The 22,339-nt window shown below is 43.8% G+C and overlaps 1 protein-coding gene across 4 annotated transcripts; it reads left to right on the top strand.

Moving 5' to 3' along the window:
* The first annotated feature begins 1,523 nt into the window (after positions 1-1,523).
* Positions 1,524-21,975, top strand: LOC118312550 (axin-1). 4 transcript variants are annotated; one of them, XM_035637233.2, is made up of 15 exons: positions 1,524-1,916; positions 6,436-6,587; positions 7,717-7,876; positions 11,102-11,792; positions 12,904-13,097; positions 13,217-13,375; positions 13,876-14,010; positions 14,172-14,268; positions 14,635-14,772; positions 15,574-15,967; positions 16,767-16,947; positions 17,058-17,234; positions 17,963-18,262; positions 18,397-18,546; positions 18,791-21,975. In XM_035637233.2, exons 4-15 carry the CDS (start codon positions 11,172-11,174, stop codon positions 18,915-18,917), a joined length of 2,673 nt encoding a protein of 890 aa, XP_035493126.2. In that variant the 5' UTR covers positions 1,524-1,916; positions 6,436-6,587; positions 7,717-7,876; positions 11,102-11,171; the 3' UTR covers positions 18,918-21,975. The 4 variants fall into 4 exon arrangements, with proteins under 4 accessions (XP_035493126.2, XP_035493127.2, XP_035493125.2 ...); XM_035637234.2 differs by having other exon boundaries at positions 6,436-6,545; XM_035637232.2 differs by lacking the exons at positions 1,524-1,916; positions 6,436-6,587; positions 7,717-7,876 and adding an exon at positions 9,440-9,640.
* Positions 21,976-22,339: the final 364 nt, after the last annotated feature.

Below are 22,339 nucleotides of genomic sequence, written 5' to 3' on the forward strand. Positions count from 1 at the left end.
GAGCGGCAGCACGACTCCTGAGATGTGATATAACATAGCTGTGTAGAAATCCAATTTCTATAGGCAACGCGATGCTTAGGAGCTACTTCGCTTGTACATCATTTAGTCACGTTATCAGCTTTTCACACTAGCTCAGCCAAGGACAGACCATTACGATGTAACTGATATTACTGGATTTCAGAATGTTTCAGAGACAGCATTAGTTAACACTCTGTTCCAGCGTCCGCAATGACAGCAATAATTACAGATGAATAAAATGGTAGACATACAGAACATGCTGGAATACACACGGCTGTGCCTAAACTTGAAGTTTGATCGACACGAAAATATGCCGAAGAATCACAATTTTCCGTGAAAACAGGAAGTGCGATTTACAATAAGTGCAAGACTGTGCTTCCTACGGCTATATTCTTTTTTTCTTTTTCTTTTTTAAAACTTTAAAACATCGTTTTTACCAAGCTTTCTTGTAATTGAAAAAAAATGTGAAATTTGGTTAATTTGTCACTTTTTCTTCCACATAAGTAAATGCAGCTAATGTCGCAGTGGCTAAATCTAATCAATTGATGCAGGGTATAAAAAAACAACAACTATACCATAGTGCCACGAATCTAAACTCAAAGAATGGCAGTAACGGCCTTTGTGGCGTTTAACCCGAGGGTGGTAATTAAGTTGGGGGGGGGGGGGCGGATAACCTTTGAAAAAATGGAAAGCATGAAATCAAAATCTATTAACCAGCTTGTTTGCCAATCTGAACACCAACAGCACATTTGCCTTTTCGGCTCAGACACATTTCTTTATAAACTGTCTGTGTAATATTTTAGATTCATGTCAAAGTCATGCTGACGGGGCTAAAGCGCCGTGGACAGTTGGCGTCACTCTGTTTCCTGGTCCACCAAAGTTGGATAAGACGCTGACCAAGTCTGCCGTTAATTGTGTGTGTGAACAGGTCCTGCTGGATCGGATGACAGCTGCCACCGAGGAGCGAGTGTAACAGTGAGACATGTGTATGCGATTTGCGGGCAGATGACAGACAGACAGAGGGGCTCCTCCAGAGGACATGCAAGCCTAACAGGATTGGAAATGGTGACGACCGGCTGCAGGAGGCGGGGGAGAAAAGAGCCGGGGATGAGAGGCACAGTGGGAGGAAGGAGGGGCGGCCGCTCGCGGAGGAGTTTTTCTGTAGATTAGTTTGAGGGGGAATTAATTGTCATTTAGCCCGCAAAAAAAGTCCACAAAGAAACGTGTCCGCGTTTGGCCCGCGGCCGCTCGCAAAGGTGGCCATGGGCGGACGGAATGAACGGGGAAGAGAGAGGGCGAGCTCTGGGATGAATGAAGCCGCTGAACACATCATCAAACGCAGCAGACCCAGCGGGGGGCCTCGGGATACACCCGTCTTAGAGATGGGTGGTGTGGGTGTGTGCATGTGTGTGCATATAGTTCTGTATTGGTCCAATAAACCATCCATCTGCGGGGGAGACGAGAACAGTGGATGCAAGGAGCAAGGGGGGGGGGGGGGGGGTGTTACGGCACTCTTTATTCTCCATATTTACACCCTTTTTCAAATGCACAGACCGACGGACACGCACGCGGCCCTGCCCAGAGGTTCTTTGATGCCTGTCGATACCGCTGCGTGATGATGTCATACGGCAGGCAGCGAAAGGAGGGGGGCATGATCAAAGGAGAGAGGGGAGGGATGAAGAAGCAGGAGAGGATATCCAAGACAACAACGGGACAAAGATGGCGACTGCTTATGCCGCGGGACGTCCACCGGCGTCTGGACCTCTGCATCGGCAGGAGGCGCCCGGCCCGCGCGGCAAGTGGGCTCGCTTGCCTTGTTCTAACAGGATGACGGGCCGACGTGACACACTGGAACCGCCGGGCCAACCTCAGCCACCGAGACCGCCGGGCTAGCAACGGTAAGCTCTCCGTCTTCCTCCGCCGCTGTTGAACCGTCAGACCCCTCAACGCCCCGATGTCTGGTTACCGTCGCTCCATCGCAAAGGGTTTCTCGCGAGTTGCCATTCTCTCCGATAACACGTCTTCTAGCCATTTTCTTCCTTTTCCTCCTCGGCCCCTTTCATCATGCTCTTTTGGCCGTTAATATAGGCCTCTCCCTTGCCATCAAAGGCAGCACATCAATTGCCTTGACTCCCAAGTGTATGTGTGAGGGTGAAAGAGAGAAAGGGAGAGAGGGGGAAAAAAAAAAGAGACGAACACCGCGTATCAAAGATCAAGGCGCGCTTTCATGCTTGATTTTGGCCTTGGTTTGGTTTCGCTCTCCATCATCTTTCCATCCTCCTTTCTTTTACCGCCTCCTCGACGTTCCAGGGATGCGGACGCTCTCCGCGCCCATCGCCGCTTTCTCCCGGCGCTCAGCGGGCCAAATTGCGCATTCGCCTTAAAAAAAATTAAAATGAAATTAAGCGCTTTAGTGGGATAATGAAAGCAAAGACATTTTTTTGGGGGTGGGGGGGGGGGGGTTCTTTGAGAATATTCTGTGGCTTGCAGGCTACCGGGCCACAGCTCTGCCCCGATGATGACAATACGTGAAACAATATTTGAATAAGCAGCAGGAGGGCAGCCAGCTAATCCACTGTGGCTAATCCAGTATTGGTGCAGGCCATATTGGTAGCTGGAGTATTCAAGCCCGTCACAATACACATCAGCAGGACGCCATGGCAGATATACTGACACTCTTACCAGAGGCATGGCTGGGAAAGGCCAGCAGATGGACGGACGGGTGGATGGATGATGAGAGAGATCCGTGGATGGACAGTTGCACGAACAGATAGAAAAACGATGCTCCTTCTTGTCGGGCATTTCTGCGTTCGTTCGTGTGACTTAATCAGAGCGCTTCGGGAAAAAGAAATAAAAGAATCTGAATTGTAGGATTAAGCCCAAAAAGAAGACACAAGGTTTTAAGTCTACATTTCTAGTAGACGTGAACACAAACCAACATGAAGTGTTGATATCTCACTCACGCTAAGGAGAACACAGTAGAAGGGTCCACTGTACAAGATTATTTCTTATCCTTTGTTTTGGAGCTTTCCTTGTCCCCACCTCCCAATCAATTTTCTTAAAGAGCGGAGGTCTGTTTCTCTTTCAAGAGGCATATAATGAAGATTTCACTCCCTGTGAACATCTAAATGGGTCTTTGTGCCGGGGAGGCCCCCAAGAGATAAGCCTGTTTCTGACAGGCCTCCCTACGGACGCCTAAATCTGCTGTGGCAGCTGGAACAAAGGGACCCCCGAGTCGGACCTGCACACGCCGACCGAGAGCTCCACCTCCGCCGTCCACGGGGGCGGCCTCAATTTAAGAATTAAGAATCCGCTTAGATCTTCCCTGGAAATTATTGTTTTTCGTCACGTGCTTGATGGCGGTTAGAAGAGTTAGTGCATGGGGGCTCTCACTTTTCACTTACTAAAGGTCTCAGAGCAATGATATTGCACTTAAACAGTTGCATTGTAACCACTGGTGTGTACAACCTACAGTGGTCTACAACACGCAGTCTCCTAGAATGTGACATGAGGCCAAAAAAAGGAACACAAGCATTGGTGATTTCGATTTTGATACATGTGGTAATATAGTTGTTAATCGATTATTTGATTAGTAATCGATTACTAAATTAATCGTCCACTATTTTGATAATCGATTAATCGGTTTAAGTAGTGCTTATGAAAAAAAAGTACAGATTCTCTGATTTCAGCTTCTTAGATGTGAATATTTTCTGGTTCCTTTGCTCCTCTATGACAGTAAAACTCAAAATCTTTGGTGTGTGGACAAAACAAAATATCATCTTGGAGTTTTGGGAGACACAATAGACCTTTTTCAACATTTTATGACATTTTATGGACCAAACAACTAATCGATTAATCGAGAAAATAATCAGATTCATCGATTATGAAAATAATCAGATTCATCGATTATGAAAATAATCGATGAATCGTTAGTTGCAACCTTAGTATGGTTAATCTTTTAGAAATTTATTTAAGCAAAGATTTTAGGAGGAAAATTATGGATGGTTAGTTTTAGTTATTCCAATGAATTAAACAATTAATCAAGTTAAAAAATATTTTTTTAATTAAAAAATTTGAATCCAATATTGGCACAAAGAGGTCATGCTCCAGTGTTAACAACATTCAGGCCTTTTTTTAACAGAAACATGTTGACATGTCACAGTGGAAATAATAAATTCAATGATGGCTGAATTCCATTTATAGCTGCTTCAGTTTTAGGGTCCTGGTATTGTCCCTTGCTGGATCATTGTCTCGCTGGGACATTTAAAGGATGGAGCTCAATGTTATTAGTCACTTTTCTCACATAAGGCTCATGGACCATTACCACCAGAATTAATAAAAAAGGATGTACATCGACCATGGTATAAACAAGTCGGCATCTCATAGGCTTCAATAGAAAGTGACTTAGTTTTGCAACCAGTGAGTCGCCCTCTGCTGGTCATTCCGGAGAATACAGGTATTAGGCATTGACTGTCCATTTTTATATACAGCGTATCATGTAGACTGTGTTTTTGATGAATTGCCATGAAAATTGATACAGACGTTCATGTTCTTGTGTGGCTGTCTCTTTGTGTTCCATATTAGCACCAGCATCAGATCAAATGTTTCAAATTTAATCATCAAATAAAAAAAATAACATGCCAGAACTTGGGACATTTCCATTAGCCTCTCAGTGGTACTTCATGTTTTCTGCTACTTAGCAAATCCTAACACACTAACAAGCTAAACTAAGGAGGCAGCCATGGAAAACAGTATACTTCCTGAACATTACCATGTTAGCATTTTCATTATAAGGACATTGACATTAGCATTCAGCTCAAAGCAGCGCTGCTGGCATGGTTGTAGACTTTTAGCTACTGTTGCTCATTCAAGTTTTTTTTTTTTTTTCAATTTAACTTTATTTCAATGGAAGGAAGTTATACTATCAATATATTTTTATTTGTATTAAATATTTAGATAAGCCTTTTGGACAGGTGTTCTGACTAGGATACATATCTTGTACAGTGCATCTCGTGCTTCTGCATAACTGAATGTTGCCGGTTCCATTTCTAGAATGTTTAATAAAACAAACTAAATTAGTTAGTTAGATAGATAGATAGATAGGAACATAGATAGATAGATAGGTAGGTAGGTAGATAGATAGATAGATAGATAGATAGATAGGTAGGTAGATAGATAGATAGATAGATAGATAGATAGATAGATAGATAGATAGATAGATAGATAGATAGATAGATAGGTAGGTAGGTAGATAGATAGATAGATAGATAGATAGATAGATAGATAGATAGGTAGATAGGTAGGTAGGTAGATAGATAGATAGATAGATAGATAGATAGATAGATAGATAGATAGATAGATAGATAGATAGATAGATAGATAGATAGAAAGGTAGGTAGATAGATACATAGAGGTACAGGGAGCATGAGGAGAGGGTCAGGTGTATCAGTGCCCCCCCGGGTGATGACCTTTCTTCAGCTAAGAGCTCAGACCTCTACAACACTCACACAGACACACTCACACAGACACACCCATAGTCGACATTCATTATAGATTCATAAGTACCAACATGCCCCCAACCCCTCCTCACCAAGACATCATAAAAGGTCAAGTTCATCTTCCTCAGTATTCTCTCTTTGTCTCACTTCCCCTCTCTCCTCATTGTCTCCGGGGGCACTGCAGCAGCCATAACAACACCAGCCTGTTGCAGCGTGTGCGCGTGCGTGCGTGCGTTTGTGTGCATGTGTGTGTTGACCGTTGACAATATAAGTCTAAAAAAATAGTGGTATGAATGCATTTCCATAATGAGGTGTGTTTACCTTCACTGGTAAGGTCTGCCAATCAAACACCACTGCCAAGCAATTCATCACCGTTCGTTCCCTGCAAACACACCCGCTCACCGCCCTGTGAAAGCATCTCTTAATTCTGTTTAAAGACAATTACACAGAGATCAAGGACCAAATTAAAATCCGGGACGTAATTGATCAAAAGGGAGGGGAACGCTCACAAAATCAACTGTCACGACATTTTAGACCAATGTGTCAATATTTACAATATATGACAGTATTTCTGGATGACTACCGCTGCACTCAGACATTGTCATGAAGAAAATAATGAATATTGTGGATATGATCAAACAAACAATCATTTATTGTATTTCATAGTCAGGATAGACCAAAAAATGCGCCCCAGTTGAGTATAAAGAGCAGACATCCTCTAAGATATATCGAGAAATGTTAAGAATCCCAGTTGATATGTTCTAATATGATATCGGAATTTTGTTGGACTTTATTATTGCCTTAAAGGAATAAAAAAAGAGACACTGCACAAGTGCACAGATGAATATGAAAAATAAAAATTCTCTTAACGCACTTTATTGGTATTGTTATGATTGTTGTCGTTACTGTCATTTCCCAGGTGCAAATGATCATGGAGAAGCAGTCCGTGCAGGTGTGGACAGAGATGAGGACAGGTGTCTGGACGTCAGCTGAGCCCCCCGACCCTGCCTTCTGCACGCAGGAGCCATGGTAAACCACGGTGCAACGTTGTGGAGAGGACTTGTTTCAGAGGTGCTTTCAAACAAAAAGTTTCAAAGGCAGCTTTACCCCCCAATTAATATTCTGCAGCTTAAATTAGACAAATCCTGCCCTGAAGACAATAAATGAGGAAATACTTCATCAGACGATGAGGGTTGACGTGGTGAATATATTTTTCATCATCTAATTCACGTTGACATCAAAGTCATTTGGAAGTAACGTTCATACTCGAGGTCTCGTGCTCTGATTCCCAGTTTCACGAGAGTGTATTGACGCTGAACAGCGTAAAGTCGTTGGAATGTAATAAGAGCTCAAATGATTAGTCTTTTTTTTTTCATTTGTTGATGAAAAGAAAAATGATCAGCAACAATTTTTATAGTTGATTAGACGTTCATGCCGATTTTGAGCCAAAAACCACCAAATATCTTAACTTAATAGTTGTACTGTATTGGATGAATACAAAAATATTTTCTTATGTTTCACAGACCAAACCATCCATAATGATGGTTATAATATAATAATAATATATAATGTATATATATATATAACAAATAATTGTTAGTTGCAGCCCTAAATGTACGTGAGGTTTAACTCAAACTAATATATTTGATATTTTCCAGGATTATTAATGTTTTTATTCATTTATTGATAAATGACAAAGAGACACATCAGTTGCTCTTTAAGCTTTGGTTTTAGCTGAGGTTTGGAGTTCATCCTCAACCTTAGAAATAACCAACTTTCAGTCTCACCACAACAAGGTGCTATCTGTTAAAAAAATGGAAATTTGACCATTTACATTAAATCAATCTGCTGATGAACAATGATTTGCTATTGATTCAAAAAATCTCCAGAACAGCCTCTAAATTGACATTTTAGTTTCTTGGGTTTTTTTTTCTACACTCCACGCAGACATATTTTAGTGGATGACCCCGCCCCCCCCCCCCAAAAGAGCATATTATTACATGATAAAAACACATGACTATTTTTGTTATGGTTGAGACATGTCTCATATAGCTTCATATGTAGAAGCATCACATGTGAAGACACATATGTTTAATCTATGAGAGAAATTAAAGAGTCTAATCCCCCCCCCCCCCCCCCCCTCTCTCTCTCTTTTTCTCTCCTTTCCTCGACACACACACACACACACACACACACACAGCTCGGTGCTCCTGACTGACTGACAGCCCGGCGGAGGGGAGTGACGAGCAGGATGCTCAGGTGTCGGCGGCGCGCTCTCTCGGTCCCGTCCGTCACTGTGCGGCTGGTGGACATGGGCTCCTCCGTGTACTGAGCAGCTGTTCATGGTTGAGAAGCCCGAGGTGAGTCGACTCGGTGTTTTCACTGTAGTGTCTCTCTCAAGAGAATATGTGGGTTGCATCGGGCTTGTCTCGCTCGTAGGGCGGCTTTTCTCCGGGAAGCCTTCCTGGAGAAAAGTAAGCTGCACCTGCATGATCATGTTGTCTGTACTCGTCCTGTATCTTTTTTTTATATATATATATATATATGTGTGTATTTTTTGGTTTTGATGCACCCTGATGCATTTCATTCATCTCAAGTTGGTGTATTTTACTGCCGTCCTGTCATAGGTCATATAATTACACTCAATAGAGTCTAGGATTCATAGGTATTCCAATTAATTATCTTTCATTGTGTATTACCTATTGTTGCCGACGGGGGCGCTGTTGGGCGTATTTTTCTTTTTAACCATGACATAGAACTGCGGCAAATAGAAGCGATATGATCTGAGAATCCGTTTGATGTGAACTTTTATGCATTGCCAAGGATGGAAAGTTCATATTTACTCCACCGACACCAGATTAAAATACTTAATACACGTGAAATGCATCAATGATAACAATACAATAAATGATAAAATCCAATGCTGTAATTATATAACACTGACAGATGCCAGTGTGTCGGATGTGTCCTTTTACTTGTTACTGTTAGAATATTTGCTGTACTTCTTCCTGATTGAAGTCAATTGACTTTTCCTCGTAACTACTTCTATCAAAGTAACCAATGTAAATACACCTTTCACCAGTGTGAACTGCAGAGGTATGGCAACCATGACATCTGGATCCCTCCCAAAATTTGAAATTTTTATCATGCCTGAGACCTATCTTTGATAAAATTTTCATGCAGATCCGCCCTTAATTTCTTTGAGTAATCCTGCTAATACACAAACAGACAAACAAACAAACCAGTCACATAACCTTCTTTGCAGTAGTAATAACTTAAATAAACACAAAGTGCTTTTTTTTAAAGTATTGTCACCAGCACATATATAAATGATAAAACACACAGCAGTGTTGAAAATAATCCCTTCAGTATTGCAACCTGTTTTACTATTAACGCTATAACACTGTCTTTCTAACTCTGTGAAAATATAGTGTTACTTATTCAATTCAGTAAGCTGCAGAGGTGAAAAGTGACTTAAGTACAAGTTAGTTTTTTTAACTGAGGTACTTGTACTACTTGAATATCTAATCATTATTTTAATTATGGATCGATCTGATGAATAATTATCGATTGATCGCGTAGTCAATGAAACATTAAAAAAGCTCTTGGCAATATCTTAAGTATTCTATTGATCTTCAAAAGTAGTTGCTATAATATATATATTCCCTCTCGGAAATTGAAAAATGCCTGGAAAGTGAATACTTTAATGTCATACTAAAAAGGAAAAATTTGCTTAAAATACTCATGTACCTTTGCCACAGAAACATCTTAATGCAAACCTCTTTTACTCGTAAATACAGCGTTGCGGTATTGCTGATTTAATTCAAGTACACATAATCAAAGTACTTCCTCTAAGCGCGCGTCGCTTCTGCGCGCCGCAGCTCTACAAACGTGCTACAGGCTCACAACGCCGCACGGCGTTTGCGCGCACGCACGCACGTATTCCTCTCGCTCTCGTATTATTGAAAGCAGCCACCATGGGGAGTTAAGGGCAAGACGACGGGGCTATTTTTTCACGTTAATATTTAATAACGCAAAGCCATCCATATGCTGCGTTCCGGGGCACACAGTTCGCGCCAGCGTCCCCAATGCGGCGGATCACGGGCAACGGGCTTCCAGAGACGGTAAGCGCGGACACTTTGTGTCGGGAAAACACGGGACGTGAACGCACCTAGCTAAGCTAGCCGAGGCTAGCGAGCTAACCCCCCACCCCACCCCCCGCCCTCCCCCCGAGAAACTAGCTGGCACTGCGGCCAGCCGAGCTGAAAACGTGCCCCTCGCTTCTCTCGTGTCGTTCGATCCCAGATCGGCCCCCGCTTCGTCGGGCTCGGCCGGTCGGAAGGTTTGTCCACTGCTCCCGCGCGGGGTTGGTCCCGCACGCATCTCGGTGTCCAAAGTGCGCCCGTGTGGCGGTGTTTGTGCACGCAGGGCCCCGTCTTGTGTGGTTGTAGAGTTTGTTTCTGTACCCATCCCCCCACCGTCTTTTGCAGGCCAAGATGAATGGGATTCCCACGTTAAAGCGCTGGCATCGGCGCTGGCACTGCTAGCCAGCTAGCCAGCCAGCCAGCTAGCTAGCTAGCTGCCCTGTGCTAGCTTGTTAACATTTTGGTGGCTACTTGCGTTGCGGGAAACTTGTGTCCCGACTGCGGCGAAGTGTGTGAGCTTTTGTCCTGACAGCTGCAAGTCGGTCGAGGTTTAAACTGACGACAAACACTTTTGTGTGTGTGTGTGTGTGTGTGTGTGAACTTGAGCTTGGCTATTTACGTACACACGCATGATAGTGGACTTGTTGTTGTTGTCCTGGTTGGTGTTCGCAGGACGGCAGGAGGTGATGTTTGATTCCGGGATGTGAAGCTAGCTAGCTTCAAAGCCAATTAACAGTTAGTTTTAGTTTTTGTGATTATTAAGATTCTCCTCATTCGCAGCTTCGCTTGTCTCCTGTCCAGTTCTCCTGTATCTGTTCTGCTCATCATCGGTTCTTGCTTATTGATTGTGTGTGTGTGTGTGTGTGTGTGTGCATCATCAGTTTCTGCTTATTGATCTTATTGATTGTGTGTGTGTGTATAGTTTATTAAGATCCCCATTAGCTTCTGTCCATCTTTAACTGTAGCTACTCTTCCCGGGGGGGTCTCTATTATTTTCCATGAGAATATTACATACGATGGAATACATCCATCCATAACATTCATACTCACAGTACATCAAGCGTACAGCAGAAACATACGCTTACAAACAGAACAAATCATACTCCCAACAGAACAAAAATCAACACAATACATCCCACAATAATCAACACAAGCCCAAAACACATACAGTAGCTCAACATGATCGTTTATCTCCCCAATAGTCATGAAAAGAAAGGGCCTACTAAGTGTGTGTGTGTGTGTGTGTGTGTGTGTGTGTGTGTGTGTGTGTGTGTGTGTGTGTGTGTGTGTGTGTGTGTGTGTGTGTGTTAATGATCTGACACAGGGAGGGGGGGGGGGGTGTCAGACGTTGTTTTCCCCTCAGTAGTTATGTTTATTTCCTTTGTGCTAACTCACATTTGCAGCAGTAACTAATCACCTCCTCTTGTTTTTCCGTCACAGAGTGAATCGTTTGCCAGCGGAGTCGTTGCTGGAGGCGAAGATCTGACCTCTGCCTTGTGCAATCAGAGACATGAGTGTTGTCAGAGAAATACACGGGATCGGGTACAGGGGCGGTGGCGGAGTCGTGGCCTCGCTGAGCGGCCCATCCCACTTTACCGAGGATGCTCCGCGACCCCCGGTTCCCGGCGAGGAGGGGTCTGACGTGGACCCCCCGGTCCAGTCGGCCAACACCCGTCCGAACACCCTCTCCCAAACTCTCGGCTATCCCCCGTCATCCTCAATATCTAAAATGGGGGATCCGTCGAGTTACACGCCCTCCTCGTCGTCTGCGACCCCGCGGCGCCCCGATCTGGACTTGGGTTACGAACCCGAGGGCTCGGCCTCACCGACTCCACCGTACCTGAAGTGGGCTGAGTCCCTCCACTCGCTCTTGGACGACCAGGAAGGCATCCAGCTGTTCCGAAACTTCCTGTGCCAGGAAGGCTGCGCGGACCTTCTGGACTTCTGGTTCGCCTGCTCGGGGTTCAGGAAGACAAGCCAAGACAAGAGGGCGAAGCTGGCCAAGGCCATCTACAGGAAGTACATTGTGGACGGAAGTGGGATCGTCTCCAGGCAGATCAAAGCGGCCACCAAGAGCTTCATCAGAGACTGTGTGGGACGGCCGCATCCAGACCCTGCAATGTTTGAACAGGTATGTAAGACAGTGATTTCATGTTTATGTGAAGGTTCCTGTTAAGAGCAGTGCATGTTGGGTTAGACACAGGCTGCATCCTGCCCATCTCACTTCTTTTAAAGCGGCAAGGTTCAGCCAGGCTCAAGGTTTGATTGCTGTGCAGCTTTTACTTCCACAGCTGAGAAATTTGAAAGCCATGTCTGCTTCCTTCTCAACTTGTGTAGCTGGATTTGAATAGGCCATCATTTGTAGAGTGTATTTGTTGAAGAATGTTTGCATGATTGATTACATCGCATGGAAGATTTATCATATTTGCAGTCAAAAATATAAACTGTACAACCTGTTGGTAACATTGTACAGTTCCACTCTAGAGATATTTTTTGGGAGGGTAAGAACTACAACTGTTCCTGCACGCCTGCTGTTCAAATCCTGTTCTAGTGCGGCCATTGTTCCACGTGTCGCTGTAAAAGCACACACCTGTATGTTTTAATGTTCTGGTTTTGGGTTGTTTGCTCACCCACCTGTGCCCTCTGTCACTCCTGATCTCTTTGATCCCAACCTGGGTCTAATTAAATCACTGTCACTGCCATCAGGGAGTCGTGTTAGGAAGAGAGAGTTTTCTCTACCGCCAACCTCTCCCCACGCTCGCTCTTTTAGTTTTTCAGCTCTTGTGCAAATGTTGCCGAAATGTCAATACATTACATTCCTTCCCCTAAGACGTCGGTTCACCCAAGGCAAATACAATCTGATTTGCCGTCAAACCTAGTTAGGACGATGGTTTGTGAAACCGCATCAAGAACTGCACATTGACCTTTTCAAATTGAATGCTACTGTAAGTTTAACACACGTCTCTGAGGCATTATGGATCGGGGTATTACACTAGCTTGGTGCTAGGTTTACTTTAGTTCACCAGGTTGGTCTGTAATTGGAATCAATTTGCTACAGGGATTAAAGTGGCCTGTGTTTACACGTCTATATATAAAAGCTAAGCTGTGTAGCAGTTGTGTTCAGACTAAGTCAAGACCAAAGTTAAGTTGGATCACATGAAATGATGGTAACATATTTTGGCATCAATCAGCTTCGTGCCATCTGTGATTCCAAATTTGTGACGCCCGTCTGTTTGTTCCAGGCCCAGACAGAGATCCAGGCCATGATGGAGGAGAACACCTACCCTTTGTTTCTAAAGTCGGATCTGTACCTGGAGTACACGCGGACAGGAGGAGAGAGCCCCAAACCCAACCCCAGTGATCAGAGCCCTTCATCGGGGCCCGCCAAGCCCGTGCCTGGGTACTTACCCACACTCGCCGAGGACGAGGAGTGGAGGTGAGACGAGCCGGGCCTCAGACTTTTCCCGTCACACCAATAATGTCATACACTGCATGGACTTTTTCCACAGTTGTCACATTCTCGTTACTTAACGATTGCTTATAAATGCTCCGTAGGTGTGGGGGAGGAGGAGTGAGGGAGGAAGAGGAGGATGAGAAAGATGAGGACGAGTGTGGAGACACACCAGCTGGTCGGCTGACGCACAGCCTGCTGATGCCGACAGCACCGCAGAGAGTCTCGACCAGCAGGAGGAGGCAGGACAGCAGGGAGTACAGGTGTGTGTGTGATATTGAATTATTTTTTATATTGGTTATACTATATGCCTAGTGTACATCATTGGAGTTTGGTGCAAATGAAATGGTCTTAAAAACACTTCCCCATTTCCAAATTGGCTAATATGCTTTTAAAAATAATTTTTGCTTTTTGCTTGTCAAACACAAAAAAAATATACAAGCACATTTCATCATCATGAACCGCCTGTTGTTCTTTAACGTTTTCTTATCAACTCGAACAATTGTTAGCTTATCATGCCCATTTTGTTTTTCTGAATAAAATTAAAATGACTTATAATGAAAATTATAAAGCCTGCTGAGTTAAAACAAACCAAAGATGTCCTGCTCAAAGAAACTGGGGTTAAAGTCATGGAACAAGCCTCTAAAGAACTCCTCTGAGATTTATGCTGAGTGCAATTTACCTGTGTGAATTGATATGTACAACATGCATCAACACATTCATTTGAGCTCACTACATTTAAAATCTCTCTCCACGTCCTCAGACATTGGAGGGAGCCGGTGAACCCGTACTACGCAAACATGGGCTACGCTCGCGCTCCAGCCACCAGCGCCAACGACAGTGAGCAGCAGAGCATGTCGAGTGACGCGGACACACTGTCGCTGCCCGACAGCAGTGTGTGAGTACACACACACAGACGCACCCCTGGAAATAGCTGCACTCCTTCATTAATGCAATTACCTGGACTTTAACTTGCTACATAACAAGACTTGCGCCTCGGTGCTAATTAATGAGCTGTCAAGATCCGTGTCTGATGATTGTTTGTCTGTGTGTGTGCAGAGATGGTATTCCTCCATACAGATATCGGAAGCAGCATCGTAAAGAGATGCATGAAAGTGCCAAAGCCAATGGACGTGTGCCCCTACCTCATATACCTGTGAGTCAAACAAACACAAATCACAGCTGTTTTCATGTGACATGTAGCAGACGATAATAAATAGCTGAGGGTGCGATACCTTGTCATATAATTTTATTGTCGATGTTAACAATTCCCATGCGGACCAATTCATTTTTTTTCTTCATTCTGACATGCTGAGATAAACAAACAATAATGAGCTTTCACAATATTTTCTTCATTGATACTCCAGCTTTTTTCTTTTGTGCCATTTAATGGGAATTTACCTTTTTCCCCAATCTGACATTTGTTGGTTACATCTTAATTTACAAATTTTGCACAGACATTTAATTTGTAGATATATGTAGCAATTCATGGCTTCTAATTTTTGTTCATGTGTCTATGCAGCGCACGTACCGAATGCCAAAGGACATCCACGTAGAGCCGGAGAGGTTTGCAGCGGAGCTCATCAGCAGGCTGGAGACAGTTCTCAGAGAGCGAGAGGCTCAGGAAAGACTTGAAGAGCGGCTGAAGAGAGTACGACTGGTGAGTGGGCCGCTCGTCATGTGATGGGATTTCGATAGAGGGAAATATCATTTATTAACGTTGTTCACACGGCGTTAATGTTTTTTCCTCCGAAGTTCTGTGTAAAATTCACATTTATCAGAATGATGTTCCATCCGCCGTCCTCTGGGAAGGATGAGATCGTTCTGAATCTATCAAACCTTTTATTTGGAACTGTTGCAAATTGGTTTTGCTGCTGATATAAATGGTTTTGACACCAAACCTACGTGTACGTAATTTTACAAAAAAAGTAATCTGTACTTTTTCTGTTGTGATACTCCATCTGTTGTTTTCTGTCTAATTTTAGTCAGAATACAATTTCTTCATCGCCAGCTCACATTTGTAGAAACTGAGGACAAAAGCTAAATGGGTGATGGATCCACCTGTGGGGCAACTTGGTGGAAATTGGTGGACTTTTGAATTTAATGTTCCTAATGTTCTATCCATAAAATAAGTTGTGGATACAGCTAAATGATAAATTCTTTCAAAACAGTTTATGCTGCTTGGTGTCTTGTTTTCCCCTTAAGAGGAAAAAGCTCAAATCTATAAATTTTACCAATTTTTTGCAAACAACCTAGTCAAAATTTTCCGTAAACCATAGACTACTAAACTCATAGTGATGTTTAGGGAAGTCTCTTTATTTTCAATAACAAAATATCCAATTATTATTTAATTTCACACGCACGTTTGTTTTTTTCAGTCCTTGTCTCTGTTTGTTGATACCATCTTATACAGTGTTAATGTCCAGTTATAAATTAAATATTTGTCTCATATTCACAACAGGAAGAAGAGGGGGATGAAGCTGACATTTCCATGGCAACCTCCATGTCTTCTCATAGCATACCACTCCCCCTGCCCTCATCGTTTCCACCTCTCTACGGAGCCCGTTATTCAGAGACCACTGCGAACACGGCAACGGTCGCCACCTACGGCGGCCTGGTTGCCATGGAGGACTCCCAAGACGACGACCCGGAGTCTATTTTGGATGAGCACGTATCGCGCGTGATGAAGACACCAGGCTGCCAGTCGCCAGGGGCAACCAACAGCACCTTAGGAGGAGTTGGGGGTCGGCACTCTCCTCCCAAATCATCTCGCTCACCCGACGGGGGCATCGGACCGCCTCACTATCCCCCACACCGAGGGGGAGGTCACAGTCTTCCTCCTGCCGGGGTCAAAGGTAAGAGACTGTGGAAGGGGGAGGAGAGATGGAGTGAAAGGGTGGGACAGGAGAGAACATTGTACGATGAGCATCCACATCTGCCCCTGTTATTTTCTGGGTTAAAGAAAAACGGGATATCAGTGCTGGTGGCCATATTACTGTTCTCAGTGTTGATGTTCAAGAAAAGCAAAAATGGGTCCCAGTTTGTACCATCAGGCCAGTTCTTGTATAGCACATCGTCTTCTCTCATTTTGTCGCAATAAGCGGTTTAAAGTTATAATTTTACAAAAAGGTAATTTCCATGTTAGTTTCAATGTTACTGAAACGGGAGGAAACTGTGTTTTCTCATAGTAAAGTACAGTGCGTCTGTTGTAATGAAGAAACATGTCGCCCAGTCCAACAATGAGGCTCTATGCGTTTCAATAGTTCTGGAAACTATAGTGAAGCTACATGACGCAGAAGAATAAGTTACGTCGGGATTTAGATAAACAATGAATACTAGTTTTTAGGATCAATTAATTGTTTTAGTGTTTTACTTGACTTTTGTTGACTGTGAGAAAATGACAGAATACCACCTGCCCTGGACTTTAAGGTAGAGAAGTACAAAGACCTGGACAAGCGGCAGTCCTGGTTTTAGAAAGATTATGATTGAAAACATTTTGTGGTAAGCTGCAGTTGGAGTGTGTGCTTCGATATGTGCTGTGGGTGTCAAATGACCCCGCAGCTGCAGGGTGTTTTTGTACGTGAGTGCAGGATTTGATCCATGAGAGGCTAGTATGTCACTGATGTCCCTCTCACCCCTGACGTCTTGTGTCAGCAGGTACACACCACCACAAGCCGCCGTACCACCACAGAGGACGAGAAGGGCAGGAGGAGGCGGGCTCAAGGGCTCAGCCCAACTTCCTGTGGAACGGAGACCCGGCCGGTCAGTACGCAGGGCGAAGTCGCAACTACGCCGACGGGGCTGGAGCTAGCACGATCGAGGGAATGGGTTACAGGTACGCAAGTGTGGTTGGATGTGTCAAGTGTTTACTAGTTATACAGCAAACTACACACGCTGTCTTTTGCTCATCTTATCCTGCATTTGTGCGTGTTTTACCTTCTGCAGTAGTAAAGGGAGCACGCTATCACGGCGAGGTTGTAAGAAGACTTCAGAGACGTCAGGCAAAGGCGACGAGAGTGGGCGGGGCATGGAGACACAGGTGCCACTCGAGGATCTGGAGAGAAACCAGAAGATCCTGCAGTGGATGATGGAAGGAGACCGACAAAGGAAGACCACCCATGGGTGAGTCTTTCTCCCCTTTACTTGTATTACTCCTGAGTAATATGAAAATGTAATTTTGTACGATGAAAATATGTTAAGATTTTAATTGTGTCTGATTGGTCAATCTCCGCAATAGCTAGTAAAAAATCTGTTTCCTTACTTCAAGTTGAGTAGCACATTTTTAATCTCCTTAGTGTTTACAGTTGTTTCACTGTTGCTCGATTTATGTAGCGTCATCGTCGTTGTGCAGTCTTCTGCATTACTGCCGCCTGGAATGGAACAGATTGTTGTAGCCGTTGGTTGTTTGTGTGTGTCAGCAGGCTAATTTGCCTAATCTCCCCTGGTCTTTAGTCCGCGGTGGAAACAAACCACAACCTGCAGGGACCTTTTAGTTCCTTGGGACTAAAAGCTCCATGTGCCTTTGTTAGAAATGTGGATTATAATAACCTGGTTTTTTTACACTTATAATTTGTGTAAACTGAAGCTCTGAACAAGACACCGACATATTGTCACCTTTTCGTTGATGAAGCACTTGATAGCAATGCTTGTTTACACACTCAACAAATGAAGAACAACAGTCGCATTTATTTTCAGTGGTATTTGTGTCCATCTGGTGAATAAAAGTAAAACAGTATTTTCTCTCCTCTTAGCTCTGTTCTGGCCTCCCATCTCCCGAGGGAAATGTATCTGGCTTAACATGTCCATCTGTATATTTTAAAATCCTCATTCCCTCCCTGTTGTTTCTCCAGCGGCAGCACCAGCAGCTCCAGGAGGACGGGGGCCAGCAGCGAGTCGCCGCGTCCGACCTCAGTGGAGCGACCCGGAGCCGTGCACCCCTGGGTCTCTGCCCAGCTGCGTAACAACCCCTCATCGGTGTCCACCGCCATCCCCGGCTCGTCGTCCACCCAGGTCCAGCCCTCGCACCCTTTCATCCAGGACCCGGCTATGCCCCCCAACCCGGCTCCCAACCCCCTCACCCAGCTGGAGGAGGCTAGGAGGAGGCTGGAGGAGGAGAGGAGGAGGAATGCACTACAGCAGGCCAAGCAGAGGTGAAATGTCAACTCAATTTTGTGTATTTAGCCTAGAATTTAATCTTCATCCGTGGCCATTTACCTGTGCATGTGTCTGATTGTGTATGAAGTCTTGTTTTGAGTGTTTTGACACAGATCTTGTTCTTTTTCAGGCATAAGTCTGGTAAGCGCCAAGGGTCCGAGAACATGACGGTCGCTTACTACTTTTGTGGAGAGCCAATCCCATACAGAACATCAGTCAAAGGCCGTGTGGTGACTTTGGGCCAGTTCAAGGAGCTGCTTACCAAAAAGGGCCACTACAGGTGAGAATAGCTGATGCGTTTATATGAAAATGTTGTTTCATTTAGTGTTTGTTTGTGTGTGTGTCTAGTTTCAGAATCATTACAGTATAAATATTAATGGATCAAATTTAATTTCAGGAATTGAATTCTGCCTTTTTAGCACAATTTAGAGGAACCCTGTTTTCATTGTTTGGCTCACTGTTTGACACATTTTACAAATGTAGTTGAGAACTAATAAGAACTAAAAACATCTTTTTTTCCGCAGGTTCTACTTTAAGAAAGTCAGCGACGAGTTTGACTGCGGCGTCGTGTTCGAGGAGGTCCGCGATGACGAGGCCGTCTTGCCGATCTTCGAGGAGAAGATCATCGGGAAGGTGGAGAAGGTCGACTGAAAATTTGGGAACAAGAAGACGAAAACAGAATTGCGGAAGAAAAAAGAAGAATCATTTAAAAAAGAGGAGAGTTTGGAAGATCATTTTTCAGGTGGGAAGGAAATTCAGCTGTGGGATAAACGAAAGAAAGTATAAAAGATGGAAGGAGCAACGTGTGACGGGAGGGAGATGGTGCTGCGTGGTAGAAGCTCAAGTATTAAGGAGGTGGTTATTTTTAATGGAATACCTAGATATCTGTGATAACGGCACCTGGATCAAACACACACCAAGCGAAGAAGCTGGGCCAGATGAAACAGGAGGGGGAGGAGGAGGAAAGGAAACGTAAATTATTTCACCCGTCTTGTCTCCACTGTGGATATTCGAGGACGGGCTGTTCAAACCTGATCAGTCTGACCAGTCTTCCGCTGCGATGGATGGATGGATGGATGGATGGATGGAAAAGGGTGAGGTGGACTGCTGGAAGGGGAGAGGATGAAGTAGTCTTCCGCCTGTGCTCTGGAGGAGTCTGTCCTCCGCAGACCATTACGATGCTGCTACATTACCATGAAAACTCTTCAAATCGGTGCTCGGGACAGAAAGAAAAGCAGATCTGCTCCATTCGGGGGAGCCTCGCTGCCTTTCGCCGTCTCTGTTCCTCGTCAGCTGGCGACAAGGGGAGAGGACAGAGGATTTATTTTTTGGGGGGAGGGGGGGGGGGGGGGGGTGGAACTTTTCGCCCCGTTTCTCCTCTCATTGACTTCATAGCCTCAAAACACAGAGGAAACTCTCTCACCCTTGATTCCCTAGATGTCACGTAGTGATCCCTCACATCAACATGTTCAGACGACAGTTCTCTACATAACTTGTTTACCAAAGCTACATATTTTTGATAAAGACAAGTGTCCTAGCTACTTGTTTGCATTTTATTTGAATTGTGTATATGTACAAGGCAGGTACTATTACTTACTAATGCAGCCTAATTTTCGTCATATCTCAACTTAATTTTGTATTATTTGTGTATGTTTTGACGTTAGTTCATTAGTCATTTCAGGGCAGCCATTTTGTTCTTCTTTCCTCTCAAACCACACCTCAGCTCCGTACTGTTTATCTTTTTTCAGTGTGCAGTTGCTGTTCTCCTGCGCGGTAGATTTTAAACTTAGGATAACTTCCCCCCCCCCCCACCCCCCACCCTCAAAACTTGCACGCTGAAGGTGCGGCAACTTTTACCACAGCATCTGTTGTTGTTTTTTTTAAACAGGTCACACTGTATCCTCACGTTATCTTGTAACTTCTCTGCTATATCGAGAGCCTTTTGTATGTAACTCCGAGCTCAGTCTAGGTGCCTGCCTGGCCAGTGCCGTCACTATCTAGAATTCTTCTCCTGAAAGCGTGTTGGTGAGTGTGAAAGCCCGTGTCGGTCGTGTATGTCTGAACTCAGCCAAAGAGCATGTCGTACGTCCCCCCTATGCCTACATGCGTGTGTCTGTGCAGTCCCAAGTATTGTTTTATTTTTATTTTATTCATCACGAGCAGAAGGGAATCTCTCCTTTCCTCTTGCAAATTCCCAAACGTCAGAAAATTGCGACCTCGCTTTGAGTTTAAAATCCTAAAATAACAAGAGAGTTCGGGAAAATGCACTTATTTGCTTCCATGCTGAGAGTTGGGTGAGGAAACTGACACTGCTCTCATGTCTGTATTGCACATTTGAAGCTGGCGTCGCGGAGTTGACAAACTGGGGCTTCTTCTTCTGATTAGCGTGATTTTACTGCCTCGATTAATTGATCGGTCTCTACAATGCCACCCCTCAAAGTTGCTAGTTTTGTCTGACCACAGTTCAAAACGTAGATATTTGATTAATTTTTTCTAAGAAGCGGAAAAATCTCGAACCTCCACCGTCTCCCCTTGTTTTCAGTCTTTATGCTAAGCTAAGCTAACCGGCCCGTTGGCTGTAGTTTCATATTTTACATACAGACATGAGCTTGGTTGTCAGTCATCTAATTTAACTTATAAAGAAAGCAAAATAGACGCTATGTATTATTATTTTTTAAGACAAATTCCTTCCTTTAAGTCCACATCATCGGGGTACAGCAGTGAGAATATCATAAACCACCGTGCTGCACTTACTGCACTGACAACACACCAGCTATGTAAGCTGAATGTAATCTGACTTTTTAAAAAAACTCTTTACCTCCCACACCCTCGAACGAAATCCCCGTCATGCGTCACGTCATCATGCCCGAGTCCATCTTTTGAGTATCGATCTCCAGCTCTTGGCCCGTTGTGCGCCATCTATGCTGGTGGTAAACTGAATGTGTTCGACCCAACGAAGGGGGGTCCGACAGAAAGTCTCGCAGGAATGTCAAATACAATTTGTACCTGGGTTTGCTGCCCAGTAAGGGAAACATAGGATTGTAAAACATGTTTTTGTCCTTACTTCAACACATTTTGCCTTCAATATGAAATTAAGAAATTTAGATATGTATTTGTTTATGGAAAAAAAAATGTAATTAATTTTAATAATCACCAAGCATGTTCTTTATAAGGAATGTTTTCCTGATGAGTTGAATTATCTGTTTTTTTGTTTTAATGTTTATGTGCAAACTGCTACGGCCCTCTGATATATTTTTATCTGTCGTGTCAGTGAAGACGCGCCCAGGGACAAGTTGAGATGACAACATTTGTTTAGAGTTGTCTCTTGTGATTATGATTTTGACGGACAAAAACAAACAAGCCGCGTCCGTTGTGTTGTCGATTTGTGTGAAACACAGTGCCTTTATCATGAAAATCTTGCGAAATAATGTTTATTGAACCAATCCATGCTTTTAATGTAAGTTTTTTTTTTAAATTTTCACTCGGTCCCGTTTCTATTTTTAGCCGCATTCACGCTTTGCTCACTTCTGTTCTGATCGACTCTCTGCTGTAAATATGTACATTATCATTTCATACGTTTCTTCAGACCCGCACCACATGTCCACGGTGTTTCTGTTTTTTCAAAAGGTGAACACCAAGATGTCACTGTGCTGGTTCCACTTGTACATTTCTTTTAAAAAGGTACTTCATAATAAAGATGTTGAATAAACCCTTTGTCGCATGTATTCTTCTGGTAGCTTTTTCAGTATGCACCTACTTCTATTTATACACTTGCAGACAATGAAACGCAAAGGTAAGATTACTTAATCGAGCCGTGCGCGTCCTTGTTGCACACGTGCGTGGGTGGAAAGGAACTACATGAATTCAGGTACTGTACTTAATGAAATGATGTACTGCTACTGACTTAATCCATGTTTGTTTCGTGACAAATTCTGTTTATTATAATCCAGGAAAAGCTGTAACATGCATGGGCAAGATTAACCCATGGAATATTATAGATTTATACAATTTAAGTATGTGGAAGAAAGAGTATGCCTGGTGACCAGCGTCAAATACTGGATATCAGGACTTCT

Source organism: Scophthalmus maximus, chromosome 8 (assembly GCF_022379125.1).
Source record: "Scophthalmus maximus strain ysfricsl-2021 chromosome 8, ASM2237912v1, whole genome shotgun sequence".
NCBI classification, from domain to species: domain Eukaryota; kingdom Metazoa; phylum Chordata; class Actinopteri; order Pleuronectiformes; family Scophthalmidae; genus Scophthalmus; species Scophthalmus maximus.

Bases quoted from the DNA above. Each gene is read 5' to 3' on its own strand.
- LOC118312550 (XM_035637233.2), top strand. From the start codon at position 11,172: ATGAGTGTTGTCAGAGAAATACACGGGATCGGGTACAGGGGCGGTGGC. The intron at 13,098-13,216 runs GTGAGACGAGCC...AATGCTCCGTAG, and splicing joins GCCGAGGACGAGGAGTGGAG to GTGTGGGGGAGGAGGAGTGA. The intron at 14,011-14,171 runs GTGAGTACACAC...GTGTGTGTGCAG, and splicing joins TCGCTGCCCGACAGCAGTGT to AGATGGTATTCCTCCATACA.